Raw genomic sequence first — 25086 nt, forward strand, 5'->3', positions numbered from 1 at the left:
AGGTAGAGGGCAGCTGCTTCATGGCACCAAGGTTGCCAGAAGCAGGTTTTCAGGGGCCGCGGTCTTAGTGGTGGGATCACCCCCACCCAGTCAGCCATGGCTGTGGGCAGCTGCTCTGGTCCTAGCAGTGCCTGACAAAGAGGGCTTTTCCGAAGCTGTCATGTGGCATCCTTCCCGTGACCGGCTTGCCTGCCAGATGCTGCAGTGTCCTGTGACACTGACCCACTCTGCCGCTTCTCCATCCTCCCAGCCCTTCTTCCTTGGGTCTTCTTGCAGACCTCTTCCCACCAGCCTCTGCGTGGCAGGTGTGCTCTTCCACCCAGGGAAGGTGCAGGGTTCTGCGACGGTAGCTGAAAGAGCACGCAGCCAACAGCTTGTCTTGGGAGCAGGTGCCAGTTCTCGGGAAGGGCAGGTTGGGAAAGCAGTGGGGCACACCTTCCTCATGAGCCTCTGCACCTCACTGAATGCGAGCCAGTGTTGCACTCTGTTTTCTGGACATGTCTAGATCTTTGCCAGAATAATCTCTGGTGCTAAGTGCTCAGGTGGGCCTCATTGTCGCTGTTCTTAATCTGAGCACAGAATCCCTGAGTCCTTCATTGCCCACGTGTCTTAGGAATCCTCATGGTTATTCATATCTTCAGGGTGGTTTAAGCAAGCTTGGTTTGTTGCAAGAAGTCCCCAAACTTGGGAGTCAGTGCCAAGGGAAGTAACTTCTGCAAAGAATCCCTCTAATTTTGACACTGGAGGGAGGGCTTGGGTTGAAGAACTTGAAGTTTTTTTCTTTATAAGGTTATTGTGATGTCAGGTCCGAAAATGGGTTGGGGCTAGGTAAAGACATTGTCCCCTTTCCTTTCTCTGTCCCATCTGGTCCCTCAGTCGGCTGTGGACTGCGGTTGTACCCTGTGCCGTGCTGAGATATGTCCATCTTCTGAAAGTCAGTACAGTAACCATGGAGTGGGTGGCCAGGAGAGCCCAGGGAGGGGAAGTCGGGAGCTAGGAGACAGCGCATAGGTGGGGTTTTCATCCAAGACGGGGCAAGGCTGTTCAGACCGAGAACAGCGTGTTCAGGGGATGGGGTGTCGGCAGTGGAGTCGTCCCTGTTGGATTACGGGTTATGGTGAAGATGCAGTAGGCAAGGAGGCGGGAGACTTCCTGGCTGTAACTCAGGAGTCAGCCTAGAGACACCCAGAGGCCAGCTTGCCTGTTTCTTGTAAATAACTTGAAGGTTTTTGGCTGCATAAGCTGTACACGCATGTGTACTCATGGTAGTCTGGAAGATACCAGGGAAAGAAATGGGAAGGGAAGAAGAACGTCTGTAGACCTGCTACCCAGGCCAAGTTCTTCTGGTGTCCAGTCATCTCTAAAATGATTGTAGTCTGGCCGTAGTGAAAGTGGAAACAGGAACGCATTGGTGGGAGAAAATAACAGCGTTTGAGATGAGTGAAAATGTGTGTGATCAGCCAGGGGTTGCTGGGGTGGCCGTGTTAGCCTGCCTGCTGCGCGCGTGACAGACTGTCCCATCAAGGGTGCCAAGGCCATGCCCGTCCATCCTCCTGCTCCCTCTCCATGGAATCAGGTGTTAGCCATGCTCCAGCCAGGGTGACGAGCCCTGGAGGTGGCGGGGAGGGGTGTGAGCTGGGAGCCAGCTGACTACGAACCGGTTGTTTGAGCAAGCCTATGTCAGGGCCATTCTGGTCAGCGTGTGTTGCTCTTGGTGCTCGCCGAAGTCTTTCCAACCTCTCGAGGCCATCGGCATGTGTGCACCTAATTGCTGCGTGCCATTAAGTAGCTGCTGTTCAGTTCCTTTTTGTCTTGGACTCGTTTGATTGTAATTGATCTGCAGTCATTCATGACGTGCTTCTTTCTGTTGATTACAGAGAATTCTTCTAGAATTCTTTTCTATCCGTAAGTGTTTCTGTCACCTAAATCGTGTTGTGTCTCTGACCCTGTAGCCAGCCCGCTCTACTCACCATAGCACAAGGAGGCGCTAGGATGGCGTTGGCGGTTGTGGTCACCTCCCTCCCGGTTGAGGAGAGTAATGGATCATCCCATGTGCTCACTCCAGGCCTGAACCTGGAAGTGTCCATCTGGGACACCATCTGTCCACAGAGATTCAAAGCCTCTCTGCCACTTGTGTCTTGAGTTTCTATTAAAAACTACTCTTCATTTTCTCTGTCACCAGTTTCGTAACATTTAATTTGATCTCTCTCTCTGAAATGTCAGGAAAATGGGTCTCTTCTTCTGCCTCCTTTGTAATGGCTTCGGGAGATGCAGACTCCCTCCCCTCACTGGCATTGACACCCAGACACACTCCAGTCAGGTGCCGCATTGCCTGATGCAGTGGTGGACAGGCTCGGCCCCATTAGTAGGTTTCTGCTTCAGGCTGTGTTGCTGCTGAAGGAAGTTAGTGGCTTTTGGATATTTGGGTAGCGTTTACCATTTCCGAATTGAAAGTTTATTTGGGATAGATTCCTAGAAGTGGAATTCATTGGTTTTAATAAATTTGGGTGGTTTTGTGGCTTTTGATCCGCGTCCCGAACTGCTTGCCATTTCTTCAAGTGCCAGGCTGGGTTTCCTCATCATCAGGAGGGCGTGAGAGGTCTCGGGGAGGGGAGGGACTTGCGTGCCAGAGAACCGTAGGAGCCCCCTCAGAAGTCCTGGGACTGTAGTCCTGCCCTCAGCCACGGCAGGAGGTGGGAGTGGACACAGCTCCGAGTGCTTAGGAGCCACCACCAGGCACCTGGCTGGGTTCAGGACAGTGAGCCCGGGGTCCTGGCCCGGCTGCCTGGGAGGATGGCCCACACTGGGCTAGATGATGTCAGACGGGCTGCCCCGGGGAAGCTGGATGGGAGATGCCCGGCTGGCAGGAGATTTCTCAGCCGTCTGCAGTTGGCACGTGTTGGCATGTGGCATCAGGTGCCGCGCCTCAGGTACTTGCTGCCCATCTGCTTGTTTCTGGCCCTGAGCCTGAAGCGAGTCCCCGGGCCTCAGGCCTCCAAGGGAATCCGTGCACGCACACACACTGACACTGACAACAAACACAGTTTCTGCTTGGGCCAGCCCTCATGAAGTTGTGTAACTGTGGGGTGCACGGGGTGGGGAGACGTGTCTGTGAGAACGTGTGGATGGGGATCTGGGTCTCTACGGCCAGGAGGCAGCCCCCTTTGCAGACAGCAGCAGCTCTGAAGAATTCTCAGGGCTGGGGTAGGCAGACAGCCTGGGATCCTGCAGAGCTTGGGAGGAACCTGTTGAGTAAGACACGCCGTCCTGTGCGGGTCCCCGGGTCACATCTGTCTCTGCTGCTCTGGGAGCTCCTCCTCCCTCAGTGTCCCGCTTACACTCCTTCCTGCGTGCCTACCCGCAGCCCGCTCCCATGCACCTACCTTCCCTCCAAGGGGCCAGGGACTCGAATGAACCACGTTTGTGCTGATTTTTAAAGTCATGTGTGTGCAAATTATTGGGTCATCGGAAAAGTCATGACACATTTTTCATAGAAAAACTTAGAAAAATATGTCATGACTTTTTCTGACTACCAAATAAAGAATTTCAAGTTGTAGAGTGCAGTTAAAATAGGACTATTATTCCTACCTTATACCATGCCTTCTAGACTCCCTCCACTTTTTTTTTTTCTTTCTAAAGTTTTTTTGCTATAGTGCTTGTGTACTCACCGAGACAGAGAGAGAGAGACAGAGATTGGGAAAGTGATAAATCACCCCACCCCACCCCCACCCCCCCGGGAGGATGGCCATGCCACCATCCCTTCCCTTAGTCTCCGATTAAGATTTTGGGCATGAATGCACATGTACCTGGTGTGATTTTTCAAACCAGTAGATTTGGGACTCAAACTGCAGTGAGCTCTATGGGATCCAGTGCCTTAATCTCCATACTTGCTAGCCTCTCTTGTTTTAAAATTTTCTAGAAGGGCATGTGTGTTTCCCAGATAGAATTGTGGGGGGTGAGTATCCCCCATGGGCAAAGGTCATACCACAGTCTCTCCTTCTCCCCCCTTTTTTGGGAGAGCCTGGTGGGTTTCTCAAGGTACTGGGTCCAGAACTTGAACCAAGCAGTTGGTCTTGTGGGATCTTGCCTTGTCCACCTCCACGTCATGAGCTGGCCCTAGACTGATCCCTTTGGTATAAGAATTTAGTACAAAGAACTTAGAACAAGTCTCATTGACAGCATGTCCCCATCTTTGCTGAGAACAGAAGGTAGTGGAACTCGCGGTCGCAGCTGGGCTGGGTGTGCTTGTCAGAAGGATTCTTGGTGCTCTCTGGGGTTGCAGCAATGTGGCAGGTGAGTCTTCTCCATGCTGTCACAGGCCGGCATGTGCCCGAGTCCTGCATTCACCTGAATGGAGCGTTAAGGCCTTTTTTTTAATAGCTGTTTTTGGTATAGACCACATGCCCTTGGGATAGAGAGAGACAGAGCGAATGAGAACAGTCCCCTCACTGGGTGGGAAGGATGGCCATGTCGCAATCCCTTCTCCTTCGGTTTCCTCTCAGGATTTTGGGTATGCATGTACCCACCGCTGGCATAATTTTTAAGCCACTAGGGGTGGGACTCAAAACACACGGTTGGCCATGTAGGACCCAGCACCCTAACCTCTGTGCTACCGGCTCCCCCATTTTCTTGCTGCAGAGTGAGTGCGAGAGATCGAGCAGGGTCTGCCTCAAGTGCTCAGAATAACAGTGCGCCACGACAAGGGCAGAGACTTGCCCCTCGTCTTTGCCAGTCTGTAGTCTGGCTTTACTTTCGGCCTCCATTTCATTCTCGCGGGGTTGGTCCAGCATTCCTCTCAGGCCGCTCTGCTCTTTTCCCCATGTTACACTAAGTCCAGGATCTCAGCCAGGCCCCTCGCTCAGCAGTTGTGGCCACAGCACTTGCTTGGCAGCAGGGGTCAGACAGCTGGGCACAGGGCTCCCCAGTACGGGCCACTGGTTCCTGCCAGCAGGGGGTCTGCGCCTCTAGGACTGATGAACTACAGGACATGGGACAGGGAGGACAGGAACTAGGGAAACACACTGAATGACAGCAGGAAGAAACCACCACACAGATCCAGGGTTCAAGAGCTACAGCTTCAGCCGATGGCCCTGGGCAGATAGGGAGCGGCTGCTGACGCAACGGTGCAGCGAGACATGTTGAGCCTGTTTGGATCCTGTTCAGATGAATCAGTCATTGACAGTCATTTTTGGAACAGTTGATAAAATGTAATTATTACATGAAGTGAAGGAACTATTACTAATTTTAGGTGTCGATGTGTAGTCAGAAGTCCTTATGTTAGCACATGGGAGAACTCAGGGGAAAAGGTCACAGCAGCTGTGACTGACTTTAAAATATACTATGGCAACCACAGACAAACCCCGTAGGGTAAAGTACTAATTAGTATATCCATGTAATGGGCAGATGGAGGTGCATTACAATCGTAATGTCCACTTTTGTGTATTTTTGTGATAGACATTTAGAAAAATTTCTGGATGCTGTGTAATGCATTTTGCACAGCCACGATCCCCACTGCACCACTTTGCAGATGGGCAACGAGGTTCAGAGGTCCAGTTTTGTCTGATGTTGCAGGACTGCAGAACCAGAGTTTAACCCGAAGGCTCTGAGACCGAGGTGCACGCTCTGACCTCCAAGCTGGTCTGAGTTCAAGCATTGCATGAGGGGGCCACTCGCCAGTACGCCTCCATTTCTGACCTGCCTTGGTGTTCTTATCTCTGGAATCTTTCCCAGACCTCCAGGACCCCACTGTGAGTCCTGAACCGACTGGCAGTTAGGGCACTGGGGTGCAGCCGCTTTCAGTGCAGAAGCAGAAGGTTGTATATATATTAAGTTCTCTTCTGTAACCTATCAGTATTTTGAAATGATACTGTGGGCTTATTATTATATTTTTAAACAATCAGTTGAAAGTAATTACCTTTTCAAAGACTTGGAAATAGACTGAGGCATCGTATTGAGTGAAAGTCCTCTGTCAGCTCGTCTGGTAGCTACAGTTGCAGCCTCCAGCAGGTACCACCTGCCCGGCTCCCCAGGGGCCTCCTGGTCAGGGGTGGATTGTGAGCCGGGCTCCAGCCACACAACTGCAGTGTGACAGGGTAAGAGTTCTAGTACCTAGAGGTCCCTGGAGGTACCCGACCACACACACAGATTCCAGGAAGTCCAGGCAAGGAGAAAGAAGGGCGTGTGACAGCTAGTGGGACAGATGGGGAATAGGGATAGGTCACTTTAAGCTCACAGGCAAACATCTGAATGGTCTGTTAAAGGAAAAGAGGAGACAGTCCCTCAGTTCTTATCGCTGGCCACCAGCTGGAGCCATTTGGGTGTGGTATGGAATTGGAAACTCTGTCAAAGGTGACAGAGCCTTGTTTCTGTCATGACCAAGTTAAGCTTATGCTTAAAAATGAATTCCGGAAAAAAAGAAGTCCAAGAACCCTCTCCAGACTTACTGCCATTCTTCCCAGGAGTGTGTATTCTGACTCACGCACTTTCTCGTTGCAGGCAGACATCTGGTCCCTGGGCATAACAGCTATAGAACTCGCAAAAGGGGAGCCACCGCATTCCGAGCTGCACCCCATGAAAGTTTTGTTCCTCATTCCAAAGAACAACCCCCCGACGCTGGAAGGCAACTACAGCAAGCCCCTCAAGGAGTTCGTGGAGGCCTGTTTGAATAAAGAGCCGAGCTTCGTAAGTGTCCCGGGCTCCCAGCACGAGCTCCTCATGTGCAGCCTGAAGCGGCTTAGCTACCGCCTATTGGCATTTCTTTCATCCCTGCTACCCCATGAGGTCTTCATGATCTCATTAATTTTTCTTTTTCCAGAGGAGTATGATTGATATCTTTGAACTGCAAATACATTTTTATTGTTATTTTATTTTATTAAGTAATACTAAATCTTTTAGATTTTCTAGCATCTGATAACTCATTGAGCCTGAAGAGCATTGTTATTAATATTTATGATGAGACTTGAACAAGGTTGTGGAAAAAGAGAAAGTACAAGTTTGTACAGTGCATAAAGATAGGAAATCGGTGCAGTTTGTTTGTTTTTAATAGCATGTATTTTCAAGAGACTTTTTTTTTTTTTTTTTTTTTTAAGTTTTTCTATTGAGCATGTGGGCTCCCTGGACAGGGGAGAGAAATCACCCCCTGTGGGGATGGCCACACTACGGTCTTTTCTCCCCAGGGAGTTTTGAGCATACACGCACATACCACCCTTTTCAAGACACCAGGTCCAGGATTTGAACCATGCAGTCCACCATGTAGGATTCCAGCCACTTTAACCTCCGCCACCTGCCAACCCCCAGTGAACCTTTTTCAATTGTTGGAGAGACGAAGCACCCCCCTACGGGGCATGGTCATAACACCATCCATTTTTCCTCCATTTCTCCTTGCTGCCAGGATGTGGGCACGCATACACCCCGTGTATCTTTCATGCAGGGACTGGGCTTCGAGCTGCAGCTGGCTGTGTGGGATCTGCTTCCCTAGGCATAGAGCTTACCCACTGCACCGGAGGCTGGTCATCCCTACAAGTTTCTGGAGTTCATGGAACTTTTCCATGAACTTTCTCAAATCGCCCTATACGTGGAATCATCCATTTTTAATATTTGTAGGGGACGATCAGGCTATAAACTGTTACTCTGCTTTTAGTAATGGCAGAGGCTAGCCTGAAAAATAGTGGCAAAGTGTTATTAAATGTTTTCAGTTTTTAGATGGCCTGTGTTCGGAAATGAAAGACAAATGAGCCACCCACTGTGCCTTCCCTCTGCCTTCCGGCTTCCTCTATGTTTACTTGACTGACTGAGCCATCTCAGTGATGACTGCGGAGCCTTAGCTTTCTTCCCTGTTAGGACGTGTCTTTGAAAGGTGTCTGTGTTCTGGGGTATTGTGTGTAGTCCAGTTGTCCTTGGTTTGTTTCTGAGTTTTCCAGTAGTTAGCTCAAAGCCAAGCTGAACACCCTCCCTCCCCCCCTTTTTTAAAATCAACTCTTACCTAAAAATGGATGATTAGTTTTACGGAAGTGCCATGGTTTTCTGTTGGGTCATCGGGAGAAGTCATGACACATTTTTGCATAGAAAAATACGTCATGATTTTTCTGACAACCCAATCATATGGTGCCAGTTCTGGCTAAGGAGTTAAACAGGGTAAGCAGCGTTTTCTAAGCATCTTTGAGGTCCGTAGCCTGGCATCACCAAGTCAGTGTTTAGTTAGTGTGCCAGGCACCTGGTGATGGCGGTCGGGTTGTTCTGCGCACACGGCACTGTTTTCTGTCATGTTTGTTCTGGCCACACCACACCAGCACTTAGGAAGCTACACCCTGGGGTGCACCTCCTCCCATTAGAACACATATCTAGCATCGGCTCGTTCCCCAGTACACTTGTTCCCACACCTGCCTCAACCTTAGACCTACAGAGAAGGAGAAGCTGAGAGTACAAGCTCTTCTGAGACACTCGGAGTTTCCCAACCCCGGGAACAAGGGAGGGAGAGAGACCGGAGGTGGCCCAGCTTCCTCATGGGTTTGGATTTGAGAAGCTTGCCTAGCTTGAGCAGTTGGGAGTAAGTGGGAGCTTCCTCTGCCTTCTCGTCGCCTTTCTGCATCCTCGTTCTGTCCTAGTATGGGTTCTTGGGAGCGTGCTCCCTGGAATTGGGCCTGCTGTCCCCAGGGGCAAGCCATTGTCCGACGTCAGTGTGTTGAAGGCTGTGCACTGCCGAGCCCAAGGTGTGGGCAAAATGCTGAGCTCAGTCAAGGGAAAGGAGCCCTGGAGAACAAGCCTCTGGAAACCGGAACACTGACCAGGAGAGCCAGGCCCTTCCATGCTCCTTCAGGTGCCTTCAGGCGAGCCTGGATTCACATACTGATTTTATTATTTTGGGGCATGTAGCCAAACATTGTATAGAACTTGAATAAAATAACCCAGAGTGTATGTCGTCTTCTCAGCACGTGCACAAAGTGCTCTGTAAAACCAGGACCCTAGAAGCTCTCTTACTTGATCCCCGGAAAGCTCTTTGCACAGTCTTCTCCGGAAAGGTGTTTCGTGGGGGTGTTCTCTGGCTTCCATTGTCCACTCACCTGGAAAATGTTGGGGCCCCGTTGCAGTACCCGGAGTCCTAGTCGCAGGCACCGAGTGAGTAGCTGTCGAAGAGTCTCAGGGAAAGCATTATGACATAGAACTCGATCTTACATGTCAGTGTGGCGGTTTGGCACTTTGAGGCAGAAGTCTGCCCCTTGGAGTGAAGAACAAACTTCATGTCATTCTTACCGATGTTGTGTGTGTTTTCCAGAGACCCACTGCCAAGGAGTTACTGAAGCACAAGTTCATAATACGCAACGCAAAGAAGACGTCCTACCTGACCGAGCTCATCGACAGGTACAAGCGGTGGAAGGCTGAGCAGAGCCACGACGACTCCAGCTCCGAGGATTCCGATGCGTGAGTCGGCTGCACCCAAGCACCGCGGGTGCCCAGGGGACCTGTGGGGCCTTGCCTCTTGTCTAGGTGCCTGGTTGGTTGGTTTTCGCTAATCCAGGGTGAGGACGAGTGTGTGGGGCACGCGTGGGCCTGTTTGGGAGCGGTAGGCTCGTGGTGTAGGCAGTAGGTCTTTGAGTGAGATTCGTCTGGTGGATCTCTGTGTCCATGGAGAACTTGACCTGGTTCCTTTTTCTTCATTCTACTTCCTGCTCTTAAAATACTCAGTGGATGACATGGCTCTAAATATATTTAGAGAAGATGTAAGTGCGTGTTTTTGGGTTCCGTGTTGTGTCCTGGTCGTGCAGGGTCTGTACCAGGAAGTGACTGCCTGGACACAGTGTCCCGGGCTGCAGAGGTGAGGTGGGGAACAGAGCCATTCTCGAGTGGTCGTTGGAGCCGTGAGAATGACCGTGTCCTGCAGAGTGAGGTGCAGCGGAGAAGAGACCTCAGCCAGCCCAGGGAAGGCAGTGTGTGCGAAGCCTGTGAGCTGGCTGAGGAGGGGTGGCCCCCAGAGTGGTAGGAGAGGCAGGACCCAGACTGGATAGGTGCTCTCCAACCTGGTAATGTGGGCCTGGGAGTATACTGTGGGTCTTGGAGAGAGGAGAAGGTAACTACAGAGATAGTGAGTGGAGACAGCACATCAGGAACTGTGGTGTGGAGTCAGGGTCACGGCCAGGGTGTGGCTGCCTGAGGTGAGGAGAGGAAGGCGGTGTCAGGGTCTCTAGGGAGGAGCTGATGCTGAGTGAGGACAGCTCTGGGTCCACCCGGGGCAGGGGCCATCCAGGAGCAGAGCCACCTCTGCTGTGTTGGAGGCAGAGTTGGAGGCCGTCTGGTGTGGAGCGCTGGTAGGGTGGCACGTCCTGGGAACCACGTCCTGATGGGCCTTTCTCTGGGTCATGGAGGCAGGGCCATCTCTAGAAGATCCCAGAGGGACGGGACTGGGGTGTGGCGGGTGGGGTGGGGAGGATCGGGCGTAGCTGTGGGGCAGGTGGGGTCATCAGGGTCTTGTGCGGGCAGCTGTGTGCTGGCTGGATGGGGGCTGGGTGAGAGCCAGGCGGGAGCCGGGCACGTGTGATGGTGGGACTTGTGGCTTCCTTGTGTAGGGAGACAGATGGCCAGGCATCCGGAGGCAGTGACTCCGGGGACTGGATCTTCACAATTCGAGAAAAAGACCCCAAGAATCTCGAGAACGGAGCTCTTCAGCCATCAAATTTAGAAAGAAATAAGGTAACATATATTTGCTTGTTCTAGAATAACTGACACTGTCATTGGTCAGTGGCATTTTTGATCAGTTGTGGCCAAAGCGTGGTGTCGGGGGTGGGCGGGCCGTCCCCATGCAGTGTGTTGGGGAATTGACTGATCAAGAGATTTGGCTCTGAGCCGTCATGCTGAGACACAGACCTGGGAATCTGGACTCAGTCTGATCTGTGGAGCTACGGTCTGCTCTCTTTAGATCCACTGTCATGTCACGACGACCTGCCGCTCGGCCGCGAGGTGGGCTGGCGGGGCAGAGCTGGTCACGAAACTGGGTCCGTCCTGCATGTTGGGGTCACTCACATCACAGGTTGTAATTTTGTGACCGAGTTTGCTTTAAGAACCTTAAAAATGAATGTATTTGCTTTGGGTGCTTACACAGAACTTCATTTCAGTTGGTTTATGGCTGGGTATGGTTTTTAAAGCCCAGTGGTGGGATTCCTTTCAGGCGACGTGGGCCAGTGGCTGACCCCGGAGGGCCCCACAAGTCCTGCATTGAAAAGCGGTTAGCAGTTCAGCTAGAGGTGGCCCGGGTAGAAGACAGGCCTGTCACGTGCCAGCCACTTTCAGCAGCCAGCACAGTCTGCCTTGCGCTTCCTCGGTGTCATTAATGAAGGGCGTCCGTGCGCGGACAGCGTGGCGGTGTGATTCGCCCGTGCACTTCCTCTTCCTACTCCTCACGTGCCTGTCTTCGCGGAATCAGACCCTGCTCAGACCCTGCTCTCCCCGCAGCGCGGGCTTGGTCGTCACTGAAGCGAAAGGCCACATGCAGTGAACAGAGAGTGGGTGGTGTGATTGGTCTGGGTGCTTTGATAACCCAGACCCGAAGCTCACTGAGTCATTGCCGACGTGAATGGTAATTAGCTCTCATTACCTTTTGCTTTTTCTCCCCCAAGATGAAAGACATCCCAAAGAGGCCTTTCTCTCAGTGTTTATCTACTATTATCTCTCCGCTATTTGCAGAGGTAAGACGCCTGGCTGACTTTGGGGGAGCATTGGGAGGGGAGGAGGGCAGGAGGAGGAGCTGGGCACTGCCTAGGGCTGTTGCCACTGGGGGTTGTACCTTACAACAAGCTGGCAGAAGCAGGTTCTGGCAGTCCCCCACCTGCTCCTGGAGGGCCCCCTCTTCCCCTGGAGATGCCTGTCATGGCAGAGCCTGGGGTGTGTAGGCCATTGGGATCCACCCAAGCCCGTGTGTTGTCAGAACTGTCTTGAGCTTCTCCTGTGCGGTTTTCTACAGCACCTGCTGGGTGAACCCCAGTCTGTCTCACAGACGAATTTTTGGCAGTGTCTAAAGTGGGATTTCAGTTCAGGAGATGTTGGAGTCCCCCGTCTTCATGCTTCCCTGAGCCATTGTATTTAACCATGACCCCGCTCTCTAGGCGCACGCTGATTGCATTGCCGGCCAGACTGGCGTGCATCGCAGGTGAGCTGGTCTGGCTCTGCCTCCGTGGCCAGGGTGGACTCCTGTGCTTCCCCACAGAGGAACCCTTGCCTCCTGCAGAACCTCTGGGTGTATACTGCATTGGCCGGATTTCCAAGAGGAGGTTTTATGTGAGCAGCCATCATCCCTTGTCTGGTTAATGGCTGACGTGAATAGCAGTGGGAACTACCCCCCAATCCCTGCTCATCTTCCGTGTCCCCTTCCTGGCCCGGCCGCCTTAAAGAAGGTCATAGTGAGAGGCCACCCACTCCTTTGCCATGTGCCGAGCCAGACCTCCGTGGGGGGGCTGTGCCAGCGTCCTTGTCCTTGAGGTTGGAAGTCTGAGGAAGGAAGGAAGTCAGGGTGACCCAGTGGGTGAGCGTGGCTGGCCAGCCCCATGGAGCTGGGCGGTGCTGTGACCCACACCAGCGCCCCGCAAGCTCGTGGTTGTGCCCGTGTGCATCATGCCGTTCTTCATGCCCGTGTGTTTGCAGCTGAAGGAGAAGAGCCAGGCGTGTGGCGGCAACATGGGGCCCATAGAGGAGCTGCGGGGGGCCATCTACCTGGCGGAGGAGGCGTGCCCCGGCATCTCGGACACCATGGTGGCCCAGCTGGTGCAGCGACTCCAGAGGTAACCGCCGCCTCTCCAAGAAGGCCCTGGGCTTCATAGGCAGGGGAGACATCGTGGAACTCACACTTGTCAGTGTTCCCAGAACTCAGTTTGTCAGTCAGGTCCTTCTTACCTGTTTCCGTTACTGTTCAGGCCTCACGATTGAATCGAGTTAGAGAAGGCTTTTGTTCTGAATCATAAAACAACATGGGGACCAGCAGGTGGTGTGGTGGTTAGGGTGCTGGACTGCCAGTGGCACCCACATTTCGAGTCCCGGACCTGGTAGCTTGCTTGCTCTCGCTCCTGCTCCCACTCTCGCTCTTTCTCGCTGTCTCTCTGTAAAGCGCACATGCCCTATAGCAAATTTAATAATAATAAATGAAATTAAATAATTCTTTTTAAAAAAGTCAATATGACTGAATGGTACCGACCTGGAACCCTGGACGGACCCAGAACTTGCCATGGAAGTACAGGGTGACTTGTAGATACTCACGGTCGTCGTGCGGCCTCATTATCAGCCAGAGAAGTGTAGGCTTTAGCCAGCTGTGTGTAACTGTTCTGTTTGGGCTTTAAAGGCAGGTGTCCAAAAGTGGCCCAGGCTCTGGCTCAGTGAGTTGGAGGTGGGTGCAGGCACCTCCTCTTTCTTGGTTGGCCTCAGTCCTTGGCTGTGTAGAAGATCCTCACTCTCCGGAGCACCAGGTGTGTCAGGTGCCAGGCTGAGGCGGCCCTCCCAGGGATGGCCTGGCCTTGATGACAGGTGACAGCCTCTGCAGATCTTTTCTGAGGTTGCTGTGTGACAGCATGTGAAGAAGATTTGGACGTGTGAGGTCACGTGCCATTTGGAAGCATGATTTGAAGGGACCGGTCTGGCCACTGTCCTGTGAAGAGCCCTCTTAAGTGGGGACATTCAGAGAAAACCCCGGGTCTGGCCCTTCAGGTTTCTTCTCTTGAACTCAGGTCTCTCAGTGAAAGATATATGAGCATTTTAAATTGCTCTAGGATGAGGATAGAAAATAATTGTTTCTTGGCTGCCTCAGTTTGGAGGCAATGGAAGGAATCAGTGACCCTCTTGTGATTTCTCCCACCCACTCAATCCTGAAGGTAAGGAAACAGGCCCTGGGAATAAAGGGAAATAGAGGAGGCAGCTGGCTGCCGCGCGTGCGCCCACCCACTGTGCTTTCTCAGACTCGGCCTTCCAGCCGCGATGATTTCTCAGTAAAGAGGAAAGTCTTACAATAGAGCAGGTAAGACCGAACCAGAGAGCAGTAGTAGATTGTCATCTTGCTTTGGGTTTGGTTTTCTGCCTTTGCTGTCACTTTCAGGACGGACACTGTGGTGCTGAGAATTTCCCGAAGCGTGACGAGGGATGTACGTGCGACTTGGTTTCCCCTCGTCTCCTCCCGCGCATAGTTAGCTGTTGCTGGTTTCCCATTCCAGGGTCCCCTTCCTGCTCGGTTCCCTCCTTCAGTTCTCATGCAAGGCGACCAGTGTCAGCCCTGTGTGGTAGATGGTGTCGTGAGCCAGAATTAAAAATCCTCTGGTAGCTGTATTAAAATAAGTAAAAGGTAGCAAGTGGAATTAGTTTTAATAGTACAACCGGCTACATCTGGAGTATCGTTTCATGACGCATTAGTCTGAACAGTTATCAGCAAGGCGTTTTCCACCCATTTTCTGCACCGAGTCTTTGCAATGCCGTGTTTATTCTGCCCCTGGCAGCACAGCTCCGTGCAGACTCAGCCCGTCAGGCACTTGGTAGGAGCGTGTGGCCAGTGTTACCGCTGTCCCCTCCCGCAGGCCTGTGACTCCAACGTCTCTGTTTCAGACGCTGCATCCCAGTGATATATTAGCCAGCGGGGCTGTGTTCTTTCTCTTCCTTGTCTCATGACTCTTCTCGCTCGTTTTTCCTCCCCGAGACAAGCGCTCCCTCCTCTGTCATCCGATGACTTGGCTGCCGGGGTTTTTATCTGTCCCTATAGGCTTGACTGCATCCACCCTTGTCTTCCTTCGAAGCCTTTACTAACTGTCCACCACCCACGCCGGAACCATGGAGGCCACTGCTGCTTTCACTTACTAGGATTTTTGGTTTAGTTTTTCCATGAGCCAGAGATGGCATGTGCGTGCATGTGTGCGCGCACACACACACACACACTCTCTCTCTCTCTCTCTCTCTCTCTTTACCTGGAAAGGGTCCTGACTCCATGGCCCACCCCCAGCATCTGCCCGCCCTGGCTCGTGGGCACACCTGTGCCACCGTACTCAGGGAGGGCTCCAGATGTGAACCGGGAGCCTCCCCACGTAGACTGCCTTGCAGAGCGTCGCCCTCTGGCCCCCGTACAGTTTACTTCCCAGACATGTTTGTTACTTCAGTGGATCGTAAGAAAACAGCGAGGACTGACTTGTCCAGGGCACGTTGAAAGCCTTACTGTCAATTAGCCTTGCTTAATTCAGGTTAATGTTTGGACCCTCCTGTTTGCCGTCAGGTCATGCCGTGGTTTAGTCACCTGTATCTCTTGAAATTTGAGTCTTAGCCTCTGTGGCTAAAGCGTACTCCTACCATGGTCTGATGGAACACTTGTTCTCTCGGAGGGGAGTACAGACGCCCTCACTTGTAATGGTTCAACCTAATGATTTTGTTTGCTTGTTTGTTTGTTTTTTTAATAGAGATTTTTGTGCTGGATCACCACAGAAACAGACAGAAAATGAGAAATGACCCCCAGGGGGATGGCCACACTGCAGTCCCTTCTTCATTCTCCTCTCAGGATTTTGGGCACACATGCACGAGCACCCAGCATGAGTTTTAAGCCGCTGGGTCCAGGATTCACATCGCAGTTGGCTACGTGGGAGTCCAGCAGTGTAGCCATTACGCCATCCCCAGCTTAATGTTTTTTTGATTCAGCAGTGATGCTAAAGGGAGGGATGTGTATTCAGTAGACACTGCTCGTAGCACCTATGCAGCCATTCTGTTTCTGCTTTCATTAGCGTAGTCAATCGATTACATGAGATATTTAACACCTCACTGTAAAACAGGCTTTGTGTTAGTGGCATTGCCCCGCCGTGGGCCAGTGGCAGTGGACCGGGCTAGGCTGCACTGTTCTGTAGTTAGATATTCAGTGTGTTTTTTTAACTTACGGTGGGTTTTATTTGGGTATAACCCAGTTGTAAGTCAAGGAGTATCTGTATTTTAAGTGTGTTAAAATAGAAAGTCTAGCTAGAACCCCGTCAGCCATATGGTGGTTAAGGTGGCTGGATTCCACGTGGCCAAGGCCAACGGTGCAATTCGAGTCCCGACCCTGTGACTTGAACAACACTGCCTGGTGCGCGTGTGTCCAAAATCCCAAGAGGAAAGTAGAGGAGAAGGGATTTTCACCCTCTGCCTAGGGAGGACGCGTTCTCTCTCTCTCTCTGTGGTAAGTGCAGGTCACCTCTAGCAAATTACAGAAAGAGGGTCCAGGTTGGAATAGTTGAAGTCAGTCCCATTAAATAGCATCCTCAGCTACCTCAGGGCCCTCTGACTGGGCGTCGGTTTTAGGGTGTCTGAGGGAATCTTAGATGTGCCCCTGTTCTGGTCTTTGTATTCTAAAGCAAGATAGTCGTGTAACGTTTTTGGTGAAGGAATTACCTACAGTTCTACCATTGTAGCCTAATACCTTCATCATCTTCTAATGTGTTGGTTTCCATTGTTCCGTGCAGTTTCTAAGCTTCACCGTTTTCTGTCATGCCTGCAGATTTTGGTGCACTGAGTTTTAGACCTTCTGGGGCACTGAGGGTACAGAAAATTGTGCGTGAGAGCTATACATGTGCAGTGCACATCGCTGTGTGCTTCTTAACTTAATATGCTCTCATTTGTTCAAGGGTAGGTGGTTATCATTTTTAATCTCTTATTTCATTCTGTGTGCATTTGTTGTTATTGCCAGAGGGCACGTGCACTGGCCAGAAACAGGGAGAAAGCACCCCCGATGAGGTGTATCACCCTGCAGTCCCTTCTCCGTTTCTCCACCCCGTTGCAAGTTTGGGCATGCACATACCCGTGTGTGCTGTGTCTTTCCAGTTGCTGGTGGCTGAGATTTGAACCTCAGTCAACTGTGTGGGTCTGGTTCCCTTATCTAGGCCATAGGGCCTGGCCAAGTTTGCATAATTTCCTTGTTTCTCTACTCTCGGGCATTGAAGTTGTTTCCAAAGTATTATAATTACAAAAACTCCTAAGAGATTATCTTTGTGTAAACACATTGTTCCTCCTCTGAACCACCTTTCTGAAATAATTTTTTGGGGTTGCTCAGACTAAGTAATTGTGGCCAAAATGGATTTCCTGCAGCCAGTATTCATATCAGCTGTGTGTTTGCTTCTCTGGAATCTCTATGTCATTGGGTGTTATCGAGTTCCAGTTTTCAGAAATCGATTCTAAGTAAAGGAATATTTATTTTTCTTTTTTTTGGGAGAGGTTTGTGCTATAGGGCGCATGTGCTCGGCAGAAAGACAGAGAGAGACATAGAGACAGGAAGTGAGAGATCACCCCCCAGGGGGGATGGCCATGCCGCAATCCCATCTCCTCCATTCTCCTCTCAGGATCTGGGCATGCATGCACCAGCGCCCGGCATGAGTTTAAGCCACTGGATCCGGGACTCGAACCGCAGTCGACCATATGGGAGTCCAGTAACATAGCCATTACACTAACTGCTGGTCCCAAGGAGTATTTATTTACATCTCTCTAAGGGATGCTGATCACATTTTCTTTTTGTTATCCACTGTGGAGTGTTTGTGCTGGGATCATGGTTTTCTTCATCTCGATGAGTTCTTCCTATAATAAATTTAGTCACCCATTGATATTTGCTCCACTTATTTGCTTCTCAAGAATTATTTATCCTTATTATTATTTTTTAATTTGCTATAGGGCATGCACACTTACCAGAAAGAGACAGAGGGAAAGTGAGAAAACAAGTTGCCAGGTCCAGGACTTGAACCGCTGTTGGTCATGTGGGAGTCCAGCACCTCAACCACCATGCCACCTCATGGCCCTCCCTACTTACTTATTCTTTTAATGTTTTGTGATCTCCTATGAAAACTGAGACTGGTTATGATTTGAGTTTTTATGAGGGAGTTGAGAGAAATGACATTCAATTCTCTTTCTTCTGTTTTTTTCTAGATACTCTCTGAGTGGTGGAGGAACTTCATCCCACTGAAACCCCTTTGGCATTTGGGGTTTTGTTTCTCCCTTTTCTTCTCCATCCTCCTTCTTTCTAAAAGTCAACGAGAGCCTCTGCTGTCTCCGCTGAGGAGGCGCCATCGAGGGGCCGTCTTCCCGCTCCAGGGACGTCGGTGCAGGGACACACACGGCCCTCGCTGTGCCGCAGCCAGATGAAGTCTCAGATGGGGGGGAGGGTCGGCTCCTTCAGGCTATCGTTTTATTTTTATTATTCTTGTTTTTAATTTTAACCATAGTGCACATATTCAAGGAAAGTGTCTTTAAAAACAAAAACAAACCCTGAAATGTATATTTGGGATTACGATAAGGCAACTAAAGACGTGAAAACCTCAGGTATCCTGCTTTAAGTTGATAACTCCCCCGGGAGCCGGTGACTCGCTCTGGTGGATTGGTGTACAGACTTGTAAATAGTGTCATTTTTACGGAAACCCTCTCGGCGTGCGTAAGGAATCACTGTGTACAAATTGGCCAAGTGCTTCTGTAGATAATGTCAGTGGAGTAAATATTCGACAGGCCATAACTTGAGTCTATTGCCTTGCCTTTATTACGTGGAAACTGAATTACGTGACCAGTGATTTGGGTTTTCTTTTGTATTTGCAGGGTTTGCCATTAATAATAATCAGCACCCCTCTGACGGAACACTCCTGTTTGTACCTCAGCAAATACACATTTTCCTCATTTGCCCCCTGGCCCTTTTGGTACACTTAGAAGTTGATTTCCCTTTTCATTGATGGTACTATTTCTTAATGTTTTAAATCGGAACATATCTTGCCTCATGAAGCTTTAAATTATCCTCTTAGGTTTCTCCCGGCCAAAGCGCCCCCATCTCACCTTTGGAGTCGTGCCACTGCCGACCTGCCCACTCGTGCCGTCCTTGCCCACACGATTTTCTGTTGCACCTTGTGGTAGAATCTGCGTATCATCTTTCCCACCCAAAAGTGTCTGAATGCTTCCACGAATAAATTTTATAACACACGTATTTGGCATACTCTCCTTGCAGCGTGACTGCAGAAAGCAGAGCACCTGTGGTGTACGCGTGAGCGCGAAGGGGCGCGGGGAGCGGGGCTGCAGATTGCCAATTTGTCAAATCGCTTTACCTCTTGCTGGGAGCCATGAGGGTTGTCGTCTTAGAGGAGCCTGCATCCACTGGCGCTGCCAGCCGCGGTGCCCGTTTTCTTCTTGGTTTGACAAGGGGGGGGGATAATCTCTGGGTTTTTTATTCGTTGATGTTCATTATTGTCACGTCTTCCCCAAGTACCAGTTCTCAAGGAGGAAGATGGATTCCTGGGAGCAAGGGAGTGACTGGGGGGGCCTCTGGGATGTGAGTTCAGCTGTTGGTCAGCCGCAAATTACAGGGAGGACAGAGGCCTGAGCGTGAGACGTTCGAATGGGTCGTTATTGTTTAGATTTGTTAATAGAATCTAGTTTTCAAATCCTTAAATCATATTTTAGTAGACGTGGATATGGGTTGAACTGTTCATTTCTAGAAGAGACATTTTGGTCAGGGAACTAGAACTGAATTGCTAATTCTGATTGTACGCTTACTCTGCAGCAGGGATGTTACCTTGAAAAATAAAATTTGAGAACATTTCATTTTGTGTTCTAGAGAGTATTCTGTCTGAGGACTGTTTGTTTCCTTATGTGAGGCCTGAGCCCCAGGTCAGCATTGGCCGTTGCAGGAGGAAGAATCAAAGGAGTGAATCCATATTCCCGTCTGTCGCTTGTCTGGATTTGAGTCAGTATAGACAGCAGTTTGGGATTTACATAACTGTTGTCTGTGGACAGCGACATCAGGATTCTGATGCAAAAAGCCCGTCTCCACTGCCCTGGCCATGCTGTGGGGCAGGCCGGGTTCTAAGGCAGCACATTGGTGCCAATGGCTTGTGGGTTCTCTGCAATCCTGGATTGTTCCTGGAGGAGATTCAGTTTGACTGGATTTTAAAAGCGGATCACCACCTCAAGCCAGCCAGGTCGGGCGATGGTGAAGGCAGCAGGTGGGTCTCACGTGACCACACAGTTGGAGTCCTGGACCCAGCAGCTTGAAAAACACGGCAGGCCTGTGTGCCCAAAATCCCAACAGGAGAATGGAGAAGAGATTGCAGCAGAGTGGCCTCCCCCCGCCCCCCATGAGGTGCTTTCTCATTTTCCTTCCCTCTCTGGCCAGTGCACGCCCCGTAACAAAAAAAGACACAAGTGGATCACCTGTGCCGTCTCTCCTGAGTGGGTTATTTCTGTGGACACAATCGGCTGAGATGTTCTTAAGGGCGTCCTTGTTCAGCCACGGCACTGGCGTGTATGAATCCCTTCCAGCCCCTTGGCGCAGAGCTGTAGGGAACCCACCTCAGGCAGCGAACACTTGCTGGTCTTTAGCCAGACCTGTGTGCTCGGTCCAGACAGATTGACTGGCACTGGGAATCTCAGGGCTAGCCTGAGCCGTTCGCAGCCCATTTGCCTGGAGATGGCCAAGCGGGGACTGCGGTCTGGGGTGGACTGTGCAGGACAGCAGGGCCAGGGGGAGCAGGCCCGAGGCCGCTGGCTGTGCTGTGTGCCTTTTCCCAATCATCTGAGCCCCAGCTAGCTGCCCTGAGGAGAGGGCGGCCACCAGTGTGGTCAGGGCACCTGGCAGCCCAGAGCTGGGCTGTTAACATGGATTATCAAGTGCCCCCATCTTCCAAATTCTAACTTCTCTGTTCTTGAGCCACTTTTGTGAAGTGTCTGGTTTGCTGCTTTCCGAAGTGTTTTATGCCTTTGGCAAAGCGTGTGCACGTGGTGAGTTTGTCAGCATTTTTCAGTCCCTGAGATACGTGGCTGCCGAGTTTCTGTGAGGACACGTGGCCAAGGTGGACTGCTGTGGACAGTGTCTTCAGGAGGGCCGCCCAGGCTCCCAGACAGGAATCAGGCCTGCAGTTTGTCTCATGGACAGAGGTGTCCCTGAAACTCCACTGCTCTTGGGGGCATGGGCATGGACTAAGCGTCCCATTGCTTAGTTTTCCTCGGAGTCCAGGGGAAATGGATGAGCACAGCAGGACCAGGAGCGTGGGCAGTCCTGTCCTCAGCAACAGTGAGGGCGTACTAGTCCCCAGGGCTGCCTGAGTGTCGTGCCAAGTGACCGCTGGGGCATTTCCCGATCACCCTCTGCCATCTTAGCTGCCGGGTGATGGGTCTCCTGCCTTGGGAAATGGGAGAAGCTTCTGTCCCAAGGCTCCTCTCCATGTGGGGGAGTAGAAGGCAGCCCCTCCCGGCCCCTCTGCTCACCTAGTGGGTATTTACTCCTCCTAAGAGCTGCCACGGACCATATGCTAGAAAGTGCCATCTCCCCAAACATGTCGCTTTTCTTAGTCCGGGTCCTGTTTCCCTTTCAGGTCCACCTTTAGTGACCAGCCCCCACCTCCCTCACCTGCAGAGAGGCTGCTGGTAGCTCAGACCCTGCCCCCCCTCCCACCTGATGAAAATAAAGACAAGAGACAAAATCGTTTTTGCCTTAAAACTTGAATATGCTGGATTGTGGCGTGAGGTATTTTTATTCCCTTTCGTTAGTATTTAAAACCACCCGGTACATATTGTAAGGCAAGTGATGGACACGTCTCAGGCTGTTGGTCCATTTGCACACCGTTTCCATATGCACCGGGCCCAGGCCACGGGGTGGGGTGTCCCAGGTGCTCGAGTGAGTAGGCCTTCCCAGCCATGGTGCAGGGCACTGGAGGGGACAGCCCCGTGGGATCGGCCACTGCCACCTCTGGACCAGTTCAGACTTGCGTTAGAAAGGGCTTAAGAATACTAAGGGAGTAGCAGCCACCCTGGTCACCGCAGCGAGCAGGCGAGTTTCCAACTACGGGCCCCAGCGGTTGTCGGAAGCCGTGTTCCCCGCGTCGTCCGACTGCCTGGAGGTGCAGCGACATCCTGTCAGTACCCCAGGCCCGGGGGTGGGGGAGGTGAGTGTAAAAAAGTAACTTGTTGGAGACAGGCACGATATATACGACTAGGGACTGCGCAGTGTCAAACCACAGCTGCGGGAGGGGACAGGTAAACGGGCCCTGGGGACTATGTACCATCGCCTTACAGCGCTCCGCGCCAGGGAAGCTCGCGAGACTCCGTCACGGCCCCGGCTAACGACATACAGGTTCTCATGCTTGTGACACAGACAGACACCACAGCTCACTAGCTCCCCACGTACACACCACTCACAGTACAGTGACAGCCCAGGTATTGCACTGGATTTCTGCTCGTCCTAACAGAGAAGAACCCGCCCCAGCTCGCAAATAGTCATCGCTTCAACGATTTGGTCAGCTTGTGCCGAGAAGTCTGGTAACGAGGGTCTGGTTGGCGCGTGGGACCCCGAGTGGAACGCACTGTGCTGCACGTCGCGGATCGATCCAAGTGAGTCCTACTAACTGCCTATTATAAAAGTAGAAAGGTTGAAAAAAACGAAATCCAAAAGTGATCTCATTTGCTTAAGACCGCGCCATGTGTATTGCAAATGCCGGAAAATCCATTTTTTTAAAACACAGCAGCCTCTCTCGATTATCGATGAAAAGAAAAGTTTGTTTTCTTCTTCTTTGTTTTTTTTTTTTTTTTTTTTTAAGAAAAAGAGGCCTTGCCCTGTCGGTTGAATGGATATCTATACTGCCTTTAAGGTGCTGTTGTGGAGGAAAAAATGTCATTTGGCACTCTATCGATGACAGTGTTTTTAATACTGGCACTAGCTAAAGAACAGCCCCCAAGAAAATTAGAGCCACACCCCCTCGGGGGGGGCGGGGAGGGAGGCTGGCGCACTTCCGTTCAGATGAGAAATTAACAGCTGAAAAGACAAGGATAAAAAATGCTCTGCGGAGACAGGTGGAGACAGGTGAGGCTGCCGTGACACCAGGGTTTTGTTTTCAGACAGGTGTTAACTTCCCCAGGCTTCCTTAATACAGAGGAAAGGAAGTGTCTTCCAGGAAAGCCACCTCTCCGGAACAACCCAGACACCTGGCTGTCAGTACACATGTGACTCTTTGTGGCTCAGCACGTGGCCCCGGGAGGCAGAGCTGGTGGCACTTCGGATCACCTCCATCCACCTAAAAAAGAAGAAGGTGGCATCGTGACCTGGGATCACGCAGAAACCCACGTCTTGGGCCGGCCAGGTGGTGGTGGTGAAGGTGGCTTGGTCCCACGTGGTCACGTGTGCAGTTCGAGTCCTAGACCTGACACCTTGGAAAGTGTGCTGGGCACATGCGCATGCTTGCCCAGAACTCTGAGAGGAGAGTGGAGACGGGATGATGGTGTGGCCATCTCCCTGGGGGATACTTTCTCACCTTCCCTCTCTGTATCTCTGGCATAAACAGAAACACCATGTCCTGACACCTGGCAGTCACTACTTATAAACAGCGTGATGTGGCATTGACTGGTCTGTACTCTGGCACTTGAGTGTTCAGGTCTAGGACCACCCAGGCAGAGGGTTCCTCCGGTTGGTCTGAGGAACACAGCTTGAGAACTGTGGCCCACGTTCTTAGGGAGTGAGAATTTCCCCCAATGGCATGTGGGGAACCGCTGCCCCGGTGATCAGCAGAGGCCACATGCTCCATTTTGAGCAGCAAAGAGGAAATGGCTGGATGTTGGGGAGGGCTCATTCATGCCCAGTCTCCACAGGCACTGCAGGGCACAAGGGGTATATCTGGCCTGCTCAGTGGGAGCTCTGTCTCACACACTTAAACCAGTGGGTTTCAGTTGCAAACCATGTTATTCCTGGGGCATGGTCACTAAGCATCTGCAGCCGTTCCTGGCTGCACCACTGAGGGGGTGCCACCGGCATCTAGGGTGGAGGCCAGCATGCCACTAAGTTTCATACGCTGCACGGCACAACTGCCACCAGCCCCTGAACTTTCTGGTTCATAATGTGTCTAGCACTGCGGTTGACAAACCTGGCTATGCCACATTTCCGGCCGGTCAAGGAGTGCCTGCCTGCATTTAGAAATGCCATCACAGGGCTCGCAGCGTCTTGAGGCTGGCCTTCCCCTGCTACAGGGACATTCCAACTAAGATAAATCTGGCTCTTAGGTCAGGTCAGCTCCATCCAAGTTTCTCAGTCCAGGATTACATTGGGGAATTGCTGTCCTCTAGGCTCGTTTTTCAAGCAGTGTTGCTTAGGAACTACTAATTTTGGATGCTGTGGGAGTTAAAACGGTTTTAAAAGCACTGTGTTTTGGGGCCTGCAGGTGGCGTGGAGGTTAAGGCACTGGATCCCACATGGCTGACTCTGGTTTGAGTCCTGGACCTGTAGCTGGAAAAAATCACCAGGTGCGTGTGTGCTTCCCAAATCCCACAAGCACAGATGCCCTAAGGCAGAACAAATTGAAAAAGATAAAGCACCGTGCACTGTCCATGGGATTCACCAGGACTGTGCAGTTTGTCACTGTCCCCTCAAGTTAGACACCGTGTGGAGGTCAGTAGCAGGGAGGGAATAAGTCACTCCCCTGTCCAATATCATGGCCGGGGAACAAGTTTCTCCCTAAGCGGGACCTGACTGCTGTGTGTGGTCCCCTAACTGGTGGCTCCCGCCTTGTCTGGCCTCTGGCCAGCAGCTTCCTGCCCCCAAGTGGTGGGCCACATCGAAGGCCACCAGCACAGGCCCAGAATTTCTATTTGAAGCATGAATTTGAGGATCAGCCTCCAGCCAGGGGTCATCCCTGCGTGCCTGGCTCCTCCTCCTTCTCTTTGCTGAATAACTGAAGAGACGGCCCAGGGTCTCCACCTAGGTAGGCCCTCCAGTAAGGTAACTTACCCTCAGAGCTGAGTTTTCTCCTACTCTAATGGTCCTTTGACCTGAAATCGTTGCCTCTGACCATCGCCCCGTCGGGAATGTTAGGATTGAATATCTGCTGCAGTCACAGGGAAGAACCTTTTGGTTCTGGCCACGGAGGTGGGCGCCCTCGCCCGCTGCCCTGCGCAGACTGCACCTGGCCTTGCGACAGGGCCCGCGTTAGAGGTTAGAGAGTGAGGCATCTGGGAGAGCAAATGCCCCAGGTGAAGGCCTGACGTCGCCACCCGTTCCCGTGGGATAGGGGTGATCGCAGGCACCAGGCGCAGGGACCCCGGTTCTTATTAAGCCATTTCCTTGCTGGTGTGGGAGAAACCGCGGTGGTCGGGGAGTGTCCTCTTCCTGCT

The 25086-nt window shown here is 51.7% G+C and overlaps 2 protein-coding genes across 4 annotated transcripts in view; one reads left to right on the forward strand and one right to left on the reverse strand.

Moving 5' to 3' along the window:
• Positions 1 to 19536, forward strand: part of STK24 (serine/threonine kinase 24) — a 74250-nt gene extending 54714 nt beyond the window's left edge. Inside the window, exons 6-11 of the mRNA XM_006141535.3 lie at positions 6496 to 6681; positions 9272 to 9417; positions 10560 to 10683; positions 11607 to 11675; positions 12628 to 12764; positions 17884 to 19536. Coding sequence (XP_006141597.1) covers positions 6496 to 6681; positions 9272 to 9417; positions 10560 to 10683; positions 11607 to 11675; positions 12628 to 12764; positions 17884 to 17920 — 699 coding nt within the window. The 3' untranslated portion in view covers positions 17921 to 19536. The remainder of the gene's footprint in view (positions 1 to 6495; positions 6682 to 9271; positions 9418 to 10559; positions 10684 to 11606; positions 11676 to 12627; positions 12765 to 17883) is intronic.
• Positions 19537 to 21413: 1877 nt separating this feature from the next.
• The window catches only part of FARP1 (FERM, ARH/RhoGEF and pleckstrin domain protein 1), a 256635-nt gene continuing 252962 nt past the window's right edge, over positions 21414 to 25086 (reverse strand). For all 3 annotated transcript variants that reach the window (XM_027776313.1, XM_027776312.1, XM_027776314.1), the window contains exon 26: positions 21414 to 23000. In XM_027776313.1, coding sequence (XP_027632114.1) covers positions 22919 to 23000 — 82 coding nt within the window. In that variant the 3' untranslated portion in view covers positions 21414 to 22918. The remainder of the gene's footprint in view (positions 23001 to 25086) is intronic.

Source organism: Tupaia chinensis, unplaced genomic scaffold (genome assembly GCF_000334495.1).
Source record: "Tupaia chinensis unplaced genomic scaffold, TupChi_1.0 Scaffold000057_1, whole genome shotgun sequence".
NCBI classification, from domain to species: Eukaryota; Metazoa; Chordata; class Mammalia; order Scandentia; family Tupaiidae; genus Tupaia; species Tupaia belangeri.